This window comes from Trachemys scripta, chromosome 13, assembly GCF_013100865.1.
Source record: "Trachemys scripta elegans isolate TJP31775 chromosome 13, CAS_Tse_1.0, whole genome shotgun sequence".
Taxonomy (NCBI): Eukaryota; Metazoa; Chordata; order Testudines; family Emydidae; genus Trachemys; species Trachemys scripta.
The window spans coordinates 23,558,049-23,579,497 of record NC_048310.1 but is presented as its reverse complement, the minus strand read 5'-3'; the positions used below and the strand labels follow the sequence as shown (position 1 = coordinate 23,579,497).

At 39.5% G+C, this 21,449-nt stretch overlaps 1 protein-coding gene across 5 annotated transcripts in view; it reads left to right on the top strand.

The window, feature by feature from the left end:
* The window catches only part of ZNF536 (zinc finger protein 536), a 417,852-nt gene that overhangs the window by 167,573 nt on the left and 228,830 nt on the right, over positions 1 to 21,449 (top strand). For all 5 annotated transcript variants that reach the window (XM_034788197.1, XM_034788198.1, XM_034788199.1 and 2 more), the window contains one exon: positions 18,086 to 20,257. In XM_034788197.1, coding sequence (XP_034644088.1) covers positions 18,088 to 20,257 — 2,170 coding nt within the window. In that variant the 5' untranslated portion in view covers positions 18,086 to 18,087. The remainder of the gene's footprint in view (positions 1 to 18,085; positions 20,258 to 21,449) is intronic.

The following is a 21,449-nucleotide window of genomic DNA, read 5'->3' as shown; positions in this document are numbered from 1 at the left end:
ATAACTTTGCTATCTATTGCTAATAATGTCGCTATAAATTATTGTTGAGCTTCCTCCCTCCACCTCTTTCTCCCCTGAACTCTGCAAGGAATTTGCTGGGTTCTGTCTTTTGAAGATCAAAAATATACAAGGCATCATTGCTGCCATGAGCCCAGGTGCTTTATCTTCCCTTGATCCACCTGCTGCAGTCCAGCAACCCTTCTGCTTCACATCCCTCTTCCACTCCTTGCACCTCTGCTGAAATGGCTGCAAACCTCTCTGTACTTTCTCACTGGGATCCCCTTTCCAACTCAGGATTTGTAACAAATTCTTTTTTTGGAAATTATCATTAAAAATAAATTCATTCCAGTAACTGGGAAAAGAGAACATGGACTACTGCACCCCTATCCAGAAGACAAACCTAAATTGTAGTCTCTCTTGTTGTCATGTCCATGTTTTGGAGAAGGGAGAGAGGGAAGAGGTGTGTGGGGAAAGAGGAATGGGAGGGAGAGACTGGCAACTATCAAAGAATAAACAATGTTTTTAACTATCAAAATTCTGTGCTGGCAGGTTCAGCACATGTTGAAAATCTCGTTTTTACAGCAGTCATTTATGTCTGGTGGAAGAGAGATGTCTAGCTTTCTGAACTGAGCATTGGAAGTTAGGAGATCTGGATTCTACCCATGGCTCTGTTACAGAGGGTGTAATGTCTATTTAAGTCAAGTGCAGAGTGGGATATTTTTTACAATGAGGTATGAGAATGTGCAGTTAGGCGTGCTTTTAAAACCGGGAGCATTTTCAAGGCTGTGGCAGGATTTTCAAGAGTTTGTAGATTTGGCCCCTGCTCTGGCTGTGTAATGTTGCCTATATGCTTTGAAATTGAGCGCTTAGCCTCAGGGATTTTCAAGCATCAGCTTTCACAAAGTTATGGTACCCAGCTGTTGCTGTGCTCACTGTATGCTAAAGTGTTCCTGCTCTTGACCCTGTCTCTGTCCATTGTGGTCACACTGGGTAACTTGATGAAGCAGTATGACATACAAAATATCAGAAATATCAACGTGGAATGGATGAGTATAGATAATTCATCATCCATATTATGCTTCTCCAGAATAGCTACTGAAATATGTTGCAGAATAGGACATATGCCAGTTAAAGAGGTTTCACCCCCAAATTAATACATTTCAGATAGCATGCAATGACACTTCAGGAAACATCCATGGCCAGCTGCATCTCGGGTCACCAAGTATCATGGTGAATCAGGGGACACAGTCACCTTCATTATAGTAAGTTCTGTGCATAGGCTAGGGGATGGACAGAAGATAGATGTTGCTCTGTTGGATGTGGGTAGGTGCTGAGAATACTTTCTTCAAAGTCCTGGTTTCACAGGAACATTTGCTAATCCATCAGAGGGAAACTTCTCTGCTGGGAGAGGCATCTAGTCAAGGCCCCTCTTCTGCACTTGGGTGCCTTCAGAAAAAGAGATTGCTGTATTGTTGGTGTTGAAACCATTAGATTCACCAACTTTTACCAATAGTCCAACATCCCAAATACCATCCTTGCCAAGACACCAAGTAGCTTGATAAATATCCCCCACATTCACCTGTTTTCTAGGCAGGGCATTCACCTGTTTTCTGTTGGGAAAGAGGATATATTAGGGCCATAACTCTTTCTTGGATTAACCCAGGACCCAATATATACTCTGCAATTGCCTGTGATCAGAGGAACATAGATGACAAACTCCCTCTTGGGGTAGTCAATGGGATGAAGATTCCATCTCACAGAATGTTATGGGGACATATGGTTCATTCTAGATATGGTGGGGAAGAACAGAAAGACTGAAGCTAGAGGAATCTAGAATAATTTATTGCATTTATCTGGAAAATATATTGCATTAATCTGTTTGCTGCTGGCTAAAACATCTGCTTTTTTACTGGCTTAAGTTATATTTAAATAGGGTACTCATTCCAAAATAAAGGATGCCTGCACAGAGACTGGCACTGAAATAATTAAAGGTGTGAATTACATCTGATTTAGTTATTTCGGTTCCACTTAGCCCATAGACAAGCCATGAGTTCCTGTAGCACGCTCCACTGGTTTGAGCCATTTTCCTACTAAAGAAATCCTCAGTTTCTCAGTGTTCACAATATACTACTGTTCTGCTGGTTTAATATTCTACAGTAGTGGCTCAAAACACTATAGTTGCACTATGGTAGGCCTTATCATTCAGGAAAATTTGTATAATCTATTTTAGTGTTTGGGTTAATTAATGGACCTATTGAAATATCCTCCTTTTTGTTTACTATAGTAGCAGAAAGAAGTTAAGAAAATGTATTTCTTAGAGCTACTTGGGAAATTTTTTTTTCTTTCGGGGGGAAATTTTGATAAAAATGAAAACAAATTCAATTTTCAGAAGAATATATTGACTTTTGTCAAAACATGAAAATGAGAAAACCAAACATTTTATCCAAAACCTAACAATTTTTTAGTTGTAAAGGTTTCAGCTTTCTGACAAAAAATAATTTTTTTGTTAGGAAAGCAGGCACTTTCCACGAACATTTTTGTTTTGTTAGAAAAGCAGTTTTCTGTCAAAAATGGGGACAAATTTCCAACAAGCCTTACGTTTCTGAGGTAGAAAAACTGGAGTGTAAAGCACTATCCTATTCTGGATAGGCAACTTCCCCAGGGCTATGTGTATGTAGCTGGGCAGAGGGATTCTAGAGTAGGGGAAGGTTTGTTTAAATAAAGCTTTTGTGATGAACATTTGTGTGGAGGATTGACTAGAGGTTTGGCTTTAAGGTAGGTCAGTTTATTTGCCTGCTGCTGAGAGGGTGCACTTGTTTGGGGAAAGCTAAGGGGAAAGATACAACCATCAATCTATGGATGTTGCTGACTGTGAAAATTTAACTCTTCTGAGATGATTAATTTGGCATTGTAGCCTTTATAATATTGATGAGTTGGTATTACCAACAGCATCTTAACCCACCATGACCTGTGCCAAAGGTTCAAGTTCCTTGGAGCACAGTATCTGCCTCAGCTGGGTGAGAAGCACCACTAGAAATATCAGGTTTGGGGATTTTAGGAGGCCACTAGGAAGATTGACCACAAATAAATACACTCACAAGTTATTAAACATCCTTTTATTAACAGTTTCATTAAGCAGGAATAATGCCATGACTACTGAAACATACAGACAGAAACAAACCATGTAATGTCCAGCATCAATGATTTCATACTCACATGCCCTGGGGAAACATTGAGATGAGAAAGATGATTGTCAAGTGCCCATCCTGTTGAGTGTTTCTTGATGTGCTTTCCTACTCACTTAGGCTAGGCAACACCTTTTATTCTGAGTTTCTTTTACGCCCACTATGCTATGCATACTATGCATGAATGTCAACCCCTTTTTCCTTATTTGCACTTCTGCACCCTATGAATTTTAGGGTGCTCCATTTTTCATAGGCTATCCCAGACCCCTTATTTGCATTGGTATCTAAATCAATGAGTTACCATAACAACCTGAGTTATTACAGAATCCTCCAAAATGTTACTATCAGGCATCTTGCTATATTAACTGGTACATTTCAGTACATTTTGAAGTCTATTGCTGTCTAGTTTCCAGAACATCAGCACTTACCACATCTTTTACAGTAATCTTACACTTTATTGATACAGGGTTCTCTCTCTGTCATCTAGTCATACCAAACTATTTCAGGCCTGATGCCTTCTGTGGCCAGGCTACATATCTTGCAAACCTCAAGTTTGTAGGCCTTGCATTATAGCCTTATCTTACTTATATACCTAATACACACTTACCGGGGATACACAGTTATTAATCCTATACCCCTGTGGTATGTTCCTATTTATATTTTACTACTTAAACCTACAGCTCAAATCTAATCTGTTACCTATACATTGATTACATAATTGCATAATTATATATAATTCGCTACGGCAGTTAGTGCTTACTTTATCTGTAACAGTTATTGTTCATGTTTTCAGACATAATGGTGCTTACTTGGTGCCTGAATATACTGGCTTCAAAGACTGGAACAACTTAGCTCCTTTCTGCCTCTCCTTTTGCTCCCTACCTCTACTGCTCCCCTGAAGCCATGCAACTAGACACCCTTTTCATGCCCCTCTCCTATTCTGAACCCTGTGCCACCTTCTACATGACACCCCCCTCCTAGATGCACCATGCCTTCACCTCCCATCCTATGGCTCGCTGGCTCATTGGCCTCCAGAATGGAGCAGTTTGGCCATGCAGTCCCTTGACATTATTCCTGGTAGCATCATTGCAGTATGTGCTGATCATTCTGATGGAGCTGTAGATCCTGACAGAAGGGGACGGAGGTACTTATTAGTTCATACAGCTTTCCAGAGTCACTAACAACACGGCGGGGGGTGGGAGGGTAGCTGTCATACTCAGGAATAGTCTCTGTGCCTGTGGAACCTTTCCTTAGGCAGCATCCATGCAGGCACCTCTTGGCTGAATCTGGTTTCAAAATCTTTGACCATTTGGGGATCCAGAAATGTGCAGTATGGATTCATCCTACTCTTACAGCGGTGAAATACTCATATTGCAAATGTGCTGGCCAACTTGCAACTTACTTTAGCCCCACAAGAGTACCTGTTGTGTAGGAGTAATTAGCCACGTTTGGAAAAGAGAGATGTCTTTAAATTCGTAAGACCGTGTTATTTATACATTTCACTGGCAGTATGTCAGATTATATCTCATCACATCACCTGAAGTGATCTGTGGCAAATCAGAGACATGCATAAGTGAATTAAGATTTGCTTCTCTTTTTGAAGCAGTATTTTTTAAGCATGTAGTTGATATATTGATTATACCTATGTCAGTTTCACCTGTAGTAAATAACTTGTATTGCCCACAACTTTGATGTTGTATGGTGTTGTCCACTGTCTAAATTGACAGCAAGTAGCTTGGAATAACCCTTATATCCCCACAAACTGTTTTATAAGGGCCCAAAATATTGTTGTGTGATCTTGGCTGAAGAGTCTGTAGCATCATTTGGCATATCTTATTTTCTATTTTAAACATGAATTGGTTATAGATTTTTCAACTTATGTGCTACTGTTATATCTGTAGATGAGAACTCCCTTTTTTTGACAGCCATTAAATATTTTCTTTCTCCTTATGTGTGCAGGTTAGGTAGGGAATTTATTTCTTAATTTGTTAACAAATGGGCTAACTTTGTGATCTTTGATCAGTCCTAAAACTGGTAGTTGAGCATGCAGTGTATTTTAATATAACTAGGTCTTTTGTTCCACTAGAGAAAATGACTTAATTTGTAAGATAGAATTTTCAAAACATATGTAACTTTAACTAGAACTGGGATTTCAGGGAGGTGATGAATGTGAATTAAAGGATCTTGGTGACACATGAGTAAATGGCAAAATGCCTTTTTTTTTTGTTGGCCATCCCACTTGGTGAAATATCCTTTCCCCAGAAAGCAAAATTTTAGTCTTTCACTTATAGAGATAAAAATCATCTAAATGGGCAAATACACCTATTTCGAAACATCTCGTTTGCTCAGAGATATTCTGTTTATGCATTTTCACTGGGAATATGTATCTCTGTCTCTTGAAATCTATCTATTTATTGCAGTGACACCTACTGCTGAGAGAGCTGATCCACAACAGGATCGGTTACTGTTAAACTTGGCCAAGAAGCAGCTCATGACTCAACCAGCAGATGTTTCTGTAGCTTAGGTCAAAGGGAACTTATGGACTCCCTTGTTTTTTTGCTTTACTCCTAGAATTAAATGCCAGGGAAGTCAATACCAGGTACAGACAGTTGACCTGACCAGTAGCTGGAGGAACTGAACTAGGGCCCTGAGGAGCTGGAAAGACTAAAGCATTAGTCTGTTGAGCCAGTGTGCTGGCTACAGTCCAGTAGTTTCAGACAACTGACTATCTGATTGTATGCCTGGATTTTAATAATGATTTCGTGTACTTATTTGATGATTTGTATCCAAGCTTATGCTCCTGACAGGTGCCCCTGTGAACAAAATCTCGCTGGGCTATCTTGTATGAATATTTCACAATCAGCCCTACTTTGATCTACGTTGCATATGTGCATTTTACATTATATTTAGTTTTGCACAAAATCAAATCCTAAGCCCCCTATGAAATGGAAATAAAATGAGCAACACAGCGCTGCAGTCAGTTGTGCTTGGATTTAAATTGTTTTTAAATTTAGGGGAATTGAGTTTTGTGGTCTTAACCCTTTTCTGTTCATTCCCTAAAATCGTAAGGACGTGGGGCACTATCCTACTGTCCTGACCAAGCCAAAATTACATTTGCCTTTAGTAGCAGTTTGCTTGTGTCAGGACTATAGGATTGACTCTATACTACATATATATTGAGATCATATAATCAGTTACAGTACTCTAGAATCAGGAGGTAGCCGTGTTAGTCTGTATCCACACACACACACACAAAAAAAAAAGGAGTACGGTGGCACCTTAAAGACTAACCGACTTATTTGGGCATAAGCTTTTGTGGGTAAAAAAACACTTCTTCAGATGCATGGAGTGAAAATTACAGATGCAGGCATTATATCCTGAAACATGAAGAGAAGGGAGTTACCTCAAAAGTGGAGAACCAGTGTTAACAGGGCCAATTCAATCAGGGTGGATGTAGTCCACTCCCAATAACTGATGAGGAGGTATCAATTCCAGGAGAGGTAAAGCTGCTTTTTTAATGAGCCAGCCACTTCCAGTCCCTATTCAAGCCCAAATTAATGGTGTTAAATTTGCAAATGAATTTTAGTTCTGTGGTTTCTCTTTGATGTCTCTTTCTTAAGTTTTTTGTTCAAGTATAGGTACTTTTAAATCTGTTATAGAATGTCCAGGAAGACTGAAGTGTTCTCCTACTGTCTTTTGTATGTTACCATTCCTTTTACGTAGGGACTGTCCGGTTTGGTCAATGTACATGGCAGAGGGGCATTGTGGGCACATGATGGCATATATAACATTAGTAGACACGCAGGTGAATGAGCCCTTGATTGTGTGGCTGATGTGGTTGGGTCCTCTGGTGGTGTCGCTAGAGTAGATATGGGGACAGAGTAGGCAACGAGGTTTGCTACATGGATTGGTTCCTGGGTTCGTGTTTCTGTGGTGTGGTGTGTAATTTCATTGACCATTCCACAAATTCAGTCCAGTTTTGAATCTTGGTGTCATTATGATGACTCTCGTGAAAATAAATTAAAATGTTAATGGTTGCTTAGGAGCTAAAAAAAAAATTATGCATCTTTTTCCTGAAAAAACAAACAACCCCTCCCAAAAAACAACCAACAACATGCAATAGAAGAGGATTTCTGAAAAATGTTTTTGAGTTACTGAACTTTCAGCACCAATTATTTATCTTTCTTGTGTTTGGATCCTACCTTTTAAAATATACACACAATAAAATAGAATAAATTCATGAGAAAAGGAGATTTTGCTAAGTCAACAATAAATGCAAAGTAACAATAAACTAAACAACTTTCTCCATTCTTCTAATCTTTCTATTGTAATGTTAGAGTCAGATTTATAAATACCTCTCCTTTTCTCTCAATGTCTTATAAATCACTGTAGTTTATAAACTACAATCAAGATCGTCTCATAATCCTTCACTTGTCAGTTAAGGTTCAAAATGCCTTGCTAGCTAGAAAGTAACCTACAGTATTTTAGAAACTAAATGGTCTTCCCAATTCAGAATGAAAAAAAAATATTTAGCCTCATAAAAGTTCTTTCTGGTTTTGTTAATGAATCTAATTTTTAAGGTAGCTTGGAAACCCTTTATTGTATTTACTCTCTAATATACGGAAATAAGCCTGGAAGCATAGGGTCATACTGTAACATCATTTTTAAAGCAAAACACCAACTGAACTCCGTGAAGAGTTTGGTTAATGAGTGGTATAAACTCTAGCCTGTAGTTTTGTCATATGTTTTCTTTTGTTTTCATGATACTATTGATTGTTTAGTATTGGAAGATTGGTATCAATACCAATAAATTTGCAGATCAGTCTCCATTCTCAAACTTCACTGACCTAGTTGCTCAATCACTGCATTACTAAAATGGGTTTTAATAACATTTCCATAATTAAATAAAACTAACCTATGTTGAAAATCAATGCTTTCCGTGCATTTTGCAAGAATATTCCTTGCCCCCATATTTCTTAAATCTAATTACATTAGAAAAAAATTTATACACCCAGGGCCAGATTCTCACCCCAGTGTAAATCTGGAGTAACTACACAGATGTGCATGAAGTTTTAAATGGGTATAAATGAGAACAGAACCTGGCCTAATGTTTTTTGTGTTCTATCAGATTGGATAGTAGCATAATGATGGTTTTAAATATAAATGAATTTAAACCCCCTGCCACACACATTTCTGTTAAGATTTAACTATTTCCAGCTATGTCTTTTAGTATTGCCTACAAATCAGTCAAAGAAGAATAGGTCAACCACACTGCCCTACTGTTTATGTATTAATCATCTGGCAAATAAACCACTCAGTATCCTACCCACCCTCAGTAATATTTGTGATGTAATTTGTTTGGATGCCCAAATGTCACCGGCGTTGATTGTAAAAGATGAAAAAAATGTACTTGCTCAGCACACCAAGCTCTGGGCTAAAATGTAAGCATGAAATCTCTGGTTTATTTTTGTAATAATGTTTACAGCTGTTTAATGACCCTGAAAAGGTTCAGTAGTCTGGTGTTCTCTATTTCTTAACAGGAGTGTATTATGCTTATAACAACCTTAGTTAAATAGTTTCAGCTACCACAATAAGAACAATATTTAATATAAATTCAGTATGTATTCTGTAAAGTTTCCTCAGTGATACTTGTTTATGAGTCACTTAGAATCAAAACAATTTATAGCTGACTATCTAGAATTTGTCAATTGACCAGATGTGTAAGATACACTTACAAGAATAATTCTAGTCGGAGAAATAAATTCTAAGGGCTAAATCCTAAAAATGCTTATACAGTTGTGAGTACTTTTACGAACATGTAAGTGCTTACAGGATCAAGGCCTGAAAGAGCATTACATTTAAACATGTGAGCTGGTAATCCATTTCTTTGCTTTGTGGCTCTTTTAACTAGCCTTATCTGAGATATAACAACATCACAGCAAAAATTTTAAAATTGCAATTTTCTCTAATATGGTGAAAATGGGAATGCCGTAGTGGTTCACCATTCAATAGGAATGAACTGATGGCTGAACTTGGTTCATTCTGTTTTCAAAGACTAAAGCTATATATTTTTAAAACTATTTATTATCTGGGGGTGGTGGTGGAAGGGTTTTGATTCCAGCAGAAGAAAACCAGGCTTTTCATGTTAAATTATTGTGTACTGTGGTGACAAGCATTTCTGGTGTCATCATTGTTTTAAATTCCAGTAATCCATTTCAAGTACTTAAATATAATCTGTGTACTCAATTGAAATGGTTAAAGTCAGAATTTTAGTTATTGATATCACGGAAAAAAGTCTGGAGGGCAAAAATGTGAGAGAAATCAAAATAGCTATTAGCACCATCAAAGGCAATTGAATGGCTCACTGTACCTTTGTATGAAAGATGAGAGAGTATTTTGATAATGCATGTATCCAGGGTGGGTTTCATAAACCGAGAGTACCCTCAGCATGAAAATAGGAAATTGTACAGCTCAAGTAGAAAACTCACGTCATCTCACATTTTTGTTAGCTCGTTAATCAGGGCTCAATCCTGCTTTGTCATATATGGCATCTATTGCAACATATGCTGGAAAATCAGTTGTTCTCTAGCATACTACATGATTAGAATTCAGCATCCAGGACTAGGGGACTCACTTTCATTTAATCTACCTTTATATAGAGACAGGAAGCGAGATTCCTTTTAGGACTAGTGGGGCCAAGTCCTTGTAGAATTACAGTACAGGGCAATGGTCAGTTTGCCAATGTGCTATATGCATTGCTAAATTGGAAGGATAGGAGAGAGCTCTGAGTATGACAAAATAATTTAGATAGAAGTCAAAAATTTCACTAAGCAATTTTCAACAAAGATTGACTTTCTTAATTTTAGTTCCTGTAGCATTCTTAGTATCAACTTGTGGATGGAATGGAAAATCTCATGCTAAAAGAAGTATTGAGTCTCTTTGTATAATATTTTTATGAGCAGGATGAAACCTCATCATGGTTTGAGTTTAAAACTCATTCAGGTTGATGGGTGTGAATACACTCTTCAGATAACATAACTCTAAGGATAAATTAGTCACAAGCCTCCACCTAAGAAAAAAGGATTATATGAACCCACTCAGGAGTTTTGGACTGTATGGAAGAAAGGGCTTTTGGTTCAGTTTTGTGTATATGTGTGAGAACACAGAACCAGAGAATGATAGAAACAGCCTGAAGAAATCCAAGCAGTGTCTGCAAAAACAGTGTGACCTTGGCAGAAGCTAAAGAGAGCACTTTTGGGTCTGGTGCTGGCTAAAAAGTCTTGGGGCTGTATACAAAGAAGCTATTCCATAGTTTTGGTTCTTCCTGCATTTGGAGAAGCAGGACTTTATACATTCTTTGTAAATAAACAAGATTTCATCCAAGACAATACCAGAATTCATCATCAGTCAACTGGAATGTTAGAGTCAAAGACTATTAGAGTCAAAAAGGGGAAACACAATATATAAACACAAACTTTACAATGGATGAATTTTAAAATGTCTGGCATTCCATTTTTATTTTGGTTAGGTAAGCACTCAGAAGTTTGGATGCTTAGCTAAACACTTCTGGTTTGGAGAATTAGGCTGTAAGTATTAGAGAAATCAACTTTCCTTGTCAGTCTTCCCGAATTTGTTGGTTTCAGAAAACCAAGAAAATACTCAGCTGAAACAAATTAGTGGAGAGGCTCACATATTTCTTAACAAAACTTTTAACTTTTAATTTTTAAGATAAAGTTGAGTTTGTAAACATATATTAACTAACTTCAAAAAACATCAGGCTTGATCCTGCGCCTGCTGCAGTTGATGGCAAAACTTGGTATGACTTTAATGTGAGCAAGATCAGGCCCATAGGTATATTGCAATAGTGTATATTTAAAAACAAAACAAAACAAAACAGAAGTTTGAAAGCCAGGAAACTTGAAGTTCAACCAGCCTCAACTCTGATCCTCAGTCTCCATTCCTTGTTTACCTAATCTATCTTGTGGCAATGGCAATGTAACACGTACTACAAAAATGCCTTCCCATTTGAGCTGCTTGGTGAAAAATTGTAAACCGAAAAATTCCAGACCAAAATAAAAAAAATAAAAATTTGTATTCAGAAATACAGCCACAGTGCCTCATCAGAGTTGTAGTTAAGGTGCCTTATGCCCCTATTTCCATCTATCAGTCAGTTGGACTACATTTCCCATGGTACTCCATGGCCTCCTCTGTTGCTGAGCCACTCCAGTACTTCATAATAGATCTAGTCTGGCTGTAGATCCCAGGCTGTAGAAGAGAATGGAGGCATGGGGCACCAGCAACATTTCCAAATTGAAATTTTCGGAACATTATGATGTTATGTTTTTTAATGAAAAGTTGAGGTTTCTTGTTGAAAGCAGACAATTTTCATGTTACATTTCATTCAGTTGAAACTCCAGTTACATGTGACTTGGGCTTTAGTGGCCAATTAGAGTAGTATAGATGGGGCAAAACTGCACAGGACAGTTTCTGGAGGTTTGATTCCTACTGGTTTATGTGGACAATGGATGAGGCAGGAAGAATGGAGTTTTTAGTTTGATGAATTTGTTTGAGTTCTCTAATGAGTGGAATGATAGATGAGGGAGGATGTTGTTTCTGTACTGCATATAGATGGAGGCTGAGTTGATATAGACCCAGTAGCAAAATGAGGACAGCCGCATGTAAATAAGTGGCAGGCAGCACCTTTTATTAAATTTTAACATAGGGGAAGGGCGCTTCCTGCCACCTGTACTCTCCTAAATCAGGCATTTAATTAGATACAGTGCAGTGGTTACATGAATCCTTACCATATAACCTGTAATTAGTGCTAGGTTTACAGGTCTCCTTATCATTTAACCAATAATGCGGGGTAGGCTCTCCTCTGCTTACCCCCCAGGACTTAGTTCTTTCTACCACCGTCTCACTCTCCCACACCCACCACAAGAGGGACAGAGGGTGCAGCAGGGCTACGAGGTTCCGACCTTAGCCCACGAAGGCCAAAAGTTCTCACCCTACCCCAAGGCCCATTACCAAAATCCCAGGTCTTTTACCTCTGGGAACCATTCACTCTATTCTCTTAACCGCACTGGAAACTGCCCTCAAGTTGTGATGAATAAACTACACCCCAGTATTTCAGTTAGGTACTAAGCACATTCCTGCTTATCCCACTGTGGCTTGAAGGTGCTGTGAGGAAGGCAAAAAACTTCCTGGTCTTCTGCCAATTGGCCCATGGGGAAAAAAATTCCTTCCTGACCCCCATAAACAGCTGATCAGCAAGACCTACAGCATCTGTCAGACCTGGTTCCCATTCCTAGTTGGGGGGTGGAGTAGGGTGGGCTGCTGGAATGGAAATGAAGGAGGCTGCACATGACCCTCATGCCAGGTTAAACGGGGAATGCTGGCCAATCAGCACCCCTCCCCCCCAGCTGGCCAAGCGGCACCAGAGACTCCCAGGGGGAGGCGGTACCTATTGTCGCTTGGCAAGTCCCTTGCTGCTGTGACTGTTCCCCTTTCACTGCCCGCCCCATCAAGTTCTCCCACCTGTTCATGCAGGCGGGTGGCATATGTTGGTGTGTTTTGCTGTGAACGGTCAGATAAACAGGAAGAGGTTCTAGGTTGCACAAGAAGTGTAAGATAAGGGTTTGTGGTGACCATTGGAAACATCTCTGAGGTATGGTGATTAGGGGATTTCTGGTGGATCGGAAGGATGTTGACGAAGAGTCAGGGTTAAAGCTGTTTGCTGAACCTTAACTATATATCTCCTGCCTTAAAGACAATTTTAAAAATACAACTCTAAGCACCTAATATTTTTGCCTGGGAATTTCCTTTTTTGTTGGATTTATGTGTTTGTTTAGAAACTACTTTAAAATATTGATATGCAGTGAAAGCTTATTGTGTTTTATAACCTCTTTGATCCCTGTTGGTGGGACTTCCTGTGCTCTTCATGCTTTGTATGAATGGCAGGTGGATGATGAATTTGGAAATGAAGGTATTACACCTGCTGGGAAGTGAGTGAGGAAGTGGTACATGAGCGCTATCACTGAAAAGATTACACCTTCAATAGCAGGAGGAGAAGTGCTGTCTGTACTCCGGTACTGAAAGGGTTACACCTGCAGCAAGAGGGGGTGCAGAGGTGAGAGTTGGGAGATAAATAGGAATTATAGAGGTGGCGACAGCATCTAGGCACAGCTACCACGGGGCACTGATACAGCTTTAGTCAGGTGCACCATCAGGATGAGGTTACAGTAGCTGGATCCCTGAAACAGGGCAAGCAACCAGTAGATGAGGCAGTTAGAGAGGAAAGGATCATAGCCTTTCAATTCAAACAAAAGTGGGACTGCCTTCATGCCCTTCCTTCATATTTCAGCAGGGAAAAAGCAGTATTGCCAAACGCCAAAAGTTTAAAAATGGTCAGACCCAAAAAATCATGATATTGATCCAGTGATAGATCCACTGATAGATTGAAGTGATTTGGGTCCCGTTGCAGGAGCTCTTGCTCCAAAAAATTCTAATTAGTTTATTCTGTGTCCCTTCCAGACCCCCATCTGCCCCTTCCCCAGCCTAGCCATGAACCAAGCACCCATAGCTCCTGTCTCAAGTCTACCCCCTAGCCTCACCTCTGCTCCTCACACACACACACTTGCCCACGTCCCAAGCATGGTGTTGTTGCAGGGCTGGAGAAGGGCTGGGGTTGGGGAGGACCGACCCATGTTATCACAGGAAGGGAGGGGTGAGGAGGGAGCAGGGTCACCTTGAGCAGCTGATCTCTTCCTGTTCCCTCCCTCACACCTCCTCATGCGCCGAGAGCAGTTCAAGGGTAGGGGAGGAGGGAAGAATTCTGCCTGTCTCCTGCAGGAGCTCTGATTGGCTGCTCTTCCCCAGGAGGTGGGGAGGGCACCCAATCGTAAAGTGTTTTCCTGTGGGCAGGGCTGAATATGGTGTGAGTGTTGGAGCGTCTGTCATCAACAGATTGACCCTAAAATCAAGTTACTGGCTTGAGAGGGCAGCACAGGATATGGTCTGCCTGGCAGCTCGAGCAGGAACTTCCTTAGTGCACAGGAAGCCTGTGGCACCTCTGGTGACTGGGTCCTCTGCTCCAGGCTCCCATCCCAGGCTTTTAGAAGAGTTGTGACTCAGTGGCTCTCTTCTCGTTCCTTTCCGTTGCTCTGCTACCCGCCTCCATCTTCCCAGCTGAAAATCTACTAGAAGCGTCTAGGTTGCTGTGCTTTTTACTCCTCCTGCCCAAATCTTTCCAGTGAGGGGAGCAGCAGCATTTACTGCCCTCTACAGGAGGTAGAATTCTGTTCTTCCCCTGGGGTCCTCTGTTACCTCAGGTTTTGTGGCCTATGTAAAGTGGTCCTGCTTACACTCTTGGAAGGGATCTTCCAGGAATTTGGATTTGTATGAAAAACTGGGTGAGATGAAGATTTCACCTGTGCCTGTAGGTATTGCCAGTCCCAAGCATTCAAAAATAATGAGTCCGGTCTCAAACAATCATGACATTGGTTTAAAAAGTATGACATTTTAAATCAATAATAAGTTTTGTGTTCTTTGTATTGGCCTTTTCATTTCTGACCCTTTAGGTGCACTTAAATCATGTTTTCAAGCATGTCTCTGTGACCATGAGGGCTAGAAACATATTTCTCCAAAAATAAACAACCCCCTCCCTGGAAAGCTACATTTCTCACCTAATCATTTGACTTCAGGAGCTGGGGGTTTAAGAAAAATATCAAATAGTCCAAGCCTTGCATCATGCCCTCCCTGGTGGGAAATGTGTATATATGAACATATTAGGAACCAGGAGCAAGCCTTGAAATAGCCTTGGTTTTTAGTAGGGAGAAAGAGGGCAAGGTGTGCTGTTGATATGGGTTGGACAGCTGGTGGGGAGAAGCTCAAAAGTAGCTTGAATTTTTTAGGAAAAATCACTGACAAACTTTCAACTTTTCAACTGTAGCTGCTACAAGTTTGTTTTTTAAAGTCCATCTTTGAGGAAAAATACTACAAAATAGCATAAACCTCAACAAATATAAAACAAAATCAAGTTCAACAACTGTAGGCTAGAAATGATACTTAGTGTTAACCATCAGTATTAATAAACACCACTGGGATCTGACAGAGTTTTCAAACTTTGATAAGGGATAATGCTAAAATTAGCCACCTAGTCTAGCTGGAAAAACTTAAGGGCACCAATTCCCATTGAGGTTAACTGAGTAAAGCAAACCTGGAGTGTATAGATCAAGCTGTTTTTAGAAAAAATGACATTCTAAGAAGACGTTTCAAAAAAATCTCCTGGATTTTCAAATTCTCCTGTCTCCAAGATGCCTTGTCTGATTAATCTCAAACCTGGGGGGAAAAATCACCTCCAGCTAGAAACAAACACAAGAAATTTCAAACAGAAAATAGCTTATTTGAAGGAGGTAGAAGGGATGTAGGGTCAAAATTAGATTTAATAGAAAAGCAAACAATAAAAAAATTTGCTCCCATTCACATATATCTAATTCTGTGTACCTGTGATCTAGTGGATTGAACCCAGATGGGAGCCAGGAATTCCATTCATTTACTCTGCAGTCTTCAGTGACACTTGAATCGCTCTGTATTTGTTTCCTCATCTATGAGAGGATTACCTATAACCAACTCAGAGGTGCTGCAAATTTATATAGGTGTAAAATCGGGGGGATAGCTCAGTGGTTTGAGTATGGGCCTGCTAAACTCAGGGTTGTGAGCTCAATCCTTGAGGGGGCCACTTAGGGAGCTGGGGCAAAATTAATACTTGGTCCTGCTAGTGAAGGCAGGGGGCTGGACTCAATGACCTTTCAAGGTCCCTTCCAGTTCTAAGAGATAGGATATCTCCATTAATTAATTTATTTATTAAAATACACATGTATGTAATATACATAATACTTAGCACAGAGAGTAAGTGCTAAGTATTATGTGTATTACGTATTTCTATGTCTAATCTATGTATTTATAAATAATGCTGAATGCTAGATATGGGCCCAAACACAATCCCTGGATCTGAACACCACTGAACTTTGAAGAAGTTCTGATCTGGATACAAACATGAACTTTGTGGTTCAGGCTCATCTTTAATATACATCAATGTATATTTCCTCTTTTTCTCTTATAAGATTTTAATCTCAACATCAGTCATCCTGTCAAGGAAAACCAAACAGGCCGCCCTATGGACAACAACCAGGCTTCTCTTAGACCCTGATCTTGCAAATACTTAAACACATGTATAAGTTTGCTTACAAGAGTTGTCCCGTTGAAGTCTATGGAACTACTCCCATGAGCACAGTTGCAAACATCTTCAGTATTTGCCAGATCTGGGCCTCAGATTATCTGGTAAGTGGCCATTATAAAACAATGTGAGGTTTGGTCTCCACCTGGGCCGAACATGTTGCCTTTGCAGCAAGCCTGGTGCGTAAGTTTCTGTGTCCAGACATGAATAATAAGTTGAATCAATTAAATAACTATTCAGTAAGCAGTTAAGGAATTTGGTAATTTTATGGTGGAGAAAATGTCTAATTATATGTGTAAATAAGACAGATCTTCATTATGTTTGCATCTGACCTTATAGTTTCTTATTGTTCAAAAGTCATTAATGTAAATTTTTTTTTAAATAGAGTATTATAGATACATTATTTCTGAATAGACTAAAGAATGTGGCAAGAATAGAATATTATTATGGACAATTATGCAGACCAGAACTGAGCACTTGTGTTTAACAAACAGCTTTGAGTTCTAATTTTCTGCAATTCACATACTGAAGGTACTATTTGTACTCATTACTGTGTATTGGGAAAGTTATTTAAAATACTTAAATTTGTTGATATTTCCTATAGCACCTTCCCTGGATTTTAATTGTTTTTATCTAGTTCTGTAAGAGAACTCTTTAAAACAAATCAAAGTCCCTTAAATTACATATTTTACCCTCGAAGGACAGAGATATTTCTTTATAAACTTAAAGTTTTTCTAAGAACGGAAATCTGAAGGGTCTCAACAATGAATTACAAGATTTACCACAAGATAATGTATGCATTTTTTTTGATGGCCACAGTTTCAAAATGACAAAAAACAATGTCTTGTAACAGAAGGGTTAAATCTTAATCTCAGAGGTTTACAAAGCTGCTAGTCGCAGTCTCCTTAAAATTTAATATACCTCGTTAATGCTTACTTGCAAACACTGAAGGATTTTTATGATTATAATCATGTGTTACAGCACCTAGTACTGTTTCTAAGCAGCATACTAATCAGCTTAATGAGATATTACTGCACTTTTTGTTGACTGAAGCAAAATCCCTTTTATTGTTCTAAAGCTTGTCCTTTACTTTATTTTTTCCAAAAAACATTATCTTGGTTTATTGTATACCAGTAAATATCATGCCTTCTTTTTTTTTTTTGTCAAATCATAAAACTATTTTTCTCATTGTGGAATGTGTAATATATTGAAAATGGTTAATAGAACTGAAAGTTATTTTTTGGTTTCTGTTTGTGCTTTTTAAAATGGAAATGGGAGAGATGCATAATGTTTCTTTTTCTATAGATTGAAAATGTAAACAGGTGCAGTTTCACAGGAAATAGAACAAGAGACATTGAAAGCTTATGCCACCCCTTTAATAATTAGATACTGAAACTGTCAACATGCTATTTTAAAATACTAATTAATAATTTAAATCAGTAAACATACAGTACAATGAAGGCATTATATAATTAAGAACAAATATCACAACTGTATAGTATAATTAGCATTTAATATACTTTTTATTGTTTTCTACTATAATTCCTTTGCATTATTATGTGTAGGTTCAACATAAAATGAAAATATTATGTCCGCAGATATAGTTGATTCACTGCTTATAACTATTTTGTAGTACAAATCTAAACTATCTCCTTATTTTCAGGGATGGAGGAAGCTAGTTTGTGCCTTGGTGTTTCTTCAGCTGTATCAGAAGCTGACGCCCATCTCAACAGTACCATACTTAATGGCCAGTATTCAATGAGCCAGAAGCTGCATCAGATAACTTCACAGCTCAGTCATGCCTTTCCAGAACTTCAAAACAGGCAGAATACTGAGGAGAAGGCATCAGCAGCACTAGAAGAGAAAAGTCACGTGGCTATAGCAAATCAGCCAATCAGCAGTCAGATGGCACTGTTAGCAAATCAGCTCAATAGAGATGTTGACACCAGTTTGAATGGAAGAGTGGATCTGCAACAATTTTTAAATGGACAAAATCTTGGGATCATGTCTCAGATGAGTGATATCGAGGATGACGCCAGGAAGAACAGAAAGTACCCATGTCCCCTCTGTGGGAAACGCTTTCGGTTTAATAGCATCCTATCGCTCCACATGCGCACTCACACTGGAGAGAAACCATTTAAGTGTCCATACTGCGACCATAGAGCAGCTCAGAAAGGCAACCTGAAGATTCACCTACGTACTCACAAACTTGGAAACCTTGGCAAAGGCCGGGGAAGAGTCCGAGAAGAAAACCGGCTTTTACACGAGCTGGAGGAGAGGGCGATTCTGCGAGACAAGCAGATGAAAAGCAGCCTTTTGCAGCCACGACCTGATGTGAAAGCACAGCAACATTCGCAGCCAACACCTCTGGCAAACTGTAATTTGTCTGTGCCAGCTAATCACAGCACACCTGATATTTCGAACCCTGTCCCCTCTCCAAAGCCTGTGAGTGTCCTGGAAGAAGTAGTAGCTCAGACTGCTGGGTTCAGATGCACATTTTGCAAAGGAAAGTTTAAGAAGCGGGAAGAGCTGGACAGACACATAAGGATCCTGCACAAGCCTTACAAGTGTACTCTGTGCGACTTTGCTGCCTCTCAGGAGGAGGAGCTGATTAGTCACGTGGAGAAAGCTCACATAACTGCGGAGTCAGCTCAAGGCCAGGGATCCAATGGGAATGGAGAACAATCTACCAATGAGTTTCGCTGTGAGGTGTGTGGCCAAGTATTTAGCCAAGCCTGGTTCCTGAAAGGCCACATGAGAAAGCACAAAGATTCCTTTGAGCACTGCTGTCAGATTTGTGGGAGGCGCTTCAAAGAGCCTTGGTTTCTTAAAAATCACATGAAAGTTCATCTGAATAAATTATCCGTAAAGAACAAATCTCCTAATGATCCAGAAGTACCTGTATCCATCAGCAGTATGTCACAGGAAGCTCATGCAAACTTGTATTCACGATACCTATCATGTTTGCAAAGTGGCTTTCTTCCTCCAGACAAAGCAAGTTTAAGTGAACAAAATCAGATTTATAACAAAGGAGATTTGCCCATGAAAGAGAGAGAAGTTCTGGGGAAACTCCTTTCACCCATTGCTGGCATCGGCCACAGTATTGCTGAAGGGGATAAACATTCTTTATTGGGATGTCTCAATCTGGTGCCTCCTCTGAAATCCAGCTGTATAGAAAGGTTACAGGCTGCTGCCAAGGCTGCAGAGATGGATCCAGTAAACAGCTATCAAGCCTGGCAGCTTATGGCAAGGGGAATGGCCATGGAACATGGCTTTTTGTCTAAAGAGCAGCAGATACAGCGCAGCCATGAAGACACTTTGGCAAATGCTGGAGTTATGTTTGATAAGGAGAAGCGGGAGTATGTGTTAGTAGGAGCAGATGGCTCTAAGCAGAAAATGCCTGCTGATTTGGTTCACAGCACTAAAATGGGCAATCAGAGAGACTTGCCAAACAAACTAGACCCTTTAGAAGGCAGTCGAGATTTTTTGTCACATGGTATGAACCAGGGACTTGATTATAACATGCAAAGTCATGGAAATGTGAAAGAAAAGCCAACTGAGTGTCCTGACTGTGGAAGGGTTTTTAGAACATACCATCAAGTTGTTGTTCACTCCAGGGTACACAAGAGAGACAGAAAAGCAGAAGAAGAGATAATTCAAAGTAGCCTCGATGAGCGACGTGGGTCTGGAAGTGATCAAGAGTCTCAGTCTGTCAGCAGGTCGACAACACCAGGGTCCTCTAACATTACTGAAGAAAGTGGAGTAGGTGGGGGTCTCTCACAGACAGGAAGTGCACAGGAGGACAGTCCACATCCTTCCTCTCCTTCCTCTTCAGGTATGCTAACTTATCCATCACCAATTTTGACTGAGAAATTAGTTGCTATAGTTTAAATGACAATAATGTAGTAGCTTATACAATTTACCAGTGTTGTTCATACTTACAGTTCCCTAATAGTTTGCAGGGCTGTGATGCTGTGTGCTAGAGCATGGTATTTGGGGTTCTCTTTTTTTTAAATCCCTTCACACTTTTTAAATAAATTCTCATTTCACCGATGGATATTTTTCATGGGCAAACTTTTTCTGGCCTTTCAGCTATCTCTTCAGCTATGCCACAGGTGGCAGTGTACAAGGTCTGTGCTTTCACCAATGAGGGTGTTCACTTGGGGAACCCTTTTCTCCGGGTTTCTAAAGCTCCTCTGTTGTATCCCTGCTCTCTCCCTCTTCTATACTCTACTATTACCTCCAGGTGGAAAGGTGAAGCAAGCTACTTTCTTTAAGCTATAGCTCAAAGGGTTGTATTGTATTGGCCGCCAGCCCTCCTGAGAGACACAGCCTAGTCCCAATCCCCAACCAATTCAGTTATTTAGCTGAGATGTGCACTGCCACCAGGTCACCGTGCTGATTAGAACAAAAAAAATAAAATAAAATAAAATACATTATTAGTTTCTTGACATAATTTTCATTTATATGCTTATTTTAACATGTGTGCATCCTTCCATTTATTCCATGTGTATTTGAAAGTACAAGAAAAATAGAAATTGAACTGAAACATTTTAATTGCATTGTATGTCATGTTAACTTGCTGTGTATAAAATAGCAAAGCAGATAATATTTCACTGAAGAGGTCTATAAAATATTGAGCCTCCTGATACAATTTTTAAAGTTACTAGCCTATGACTGCTGAAATAAAATCTCCAAGTAATAACAGGTAAGATTTCTGGCCTCATCTATATTTCCAAAGCCACTTACTAATGGATAGTAAATTGAAAGTTATATCTTCAGCCCTTTATAAAGAAAGCACCTCACTAATACTGTAATCATTCTGCAAGGCTAACAACAGAGGAAATCATGCCATAACAAATACTCTGTTACTAATGGCAACATTGATTTCTGCAATCAGCCATTAAGTCTAGAAAATGAAAGACAGTTTGAGGTACCTTAAGGCATTACGTTGCCCACTGTTAAAGATCTGGTAGCAGGCTGTAGAGGGTAATTCTTTTTAGTTTTTTTCCCCCAGTTTCGATAAA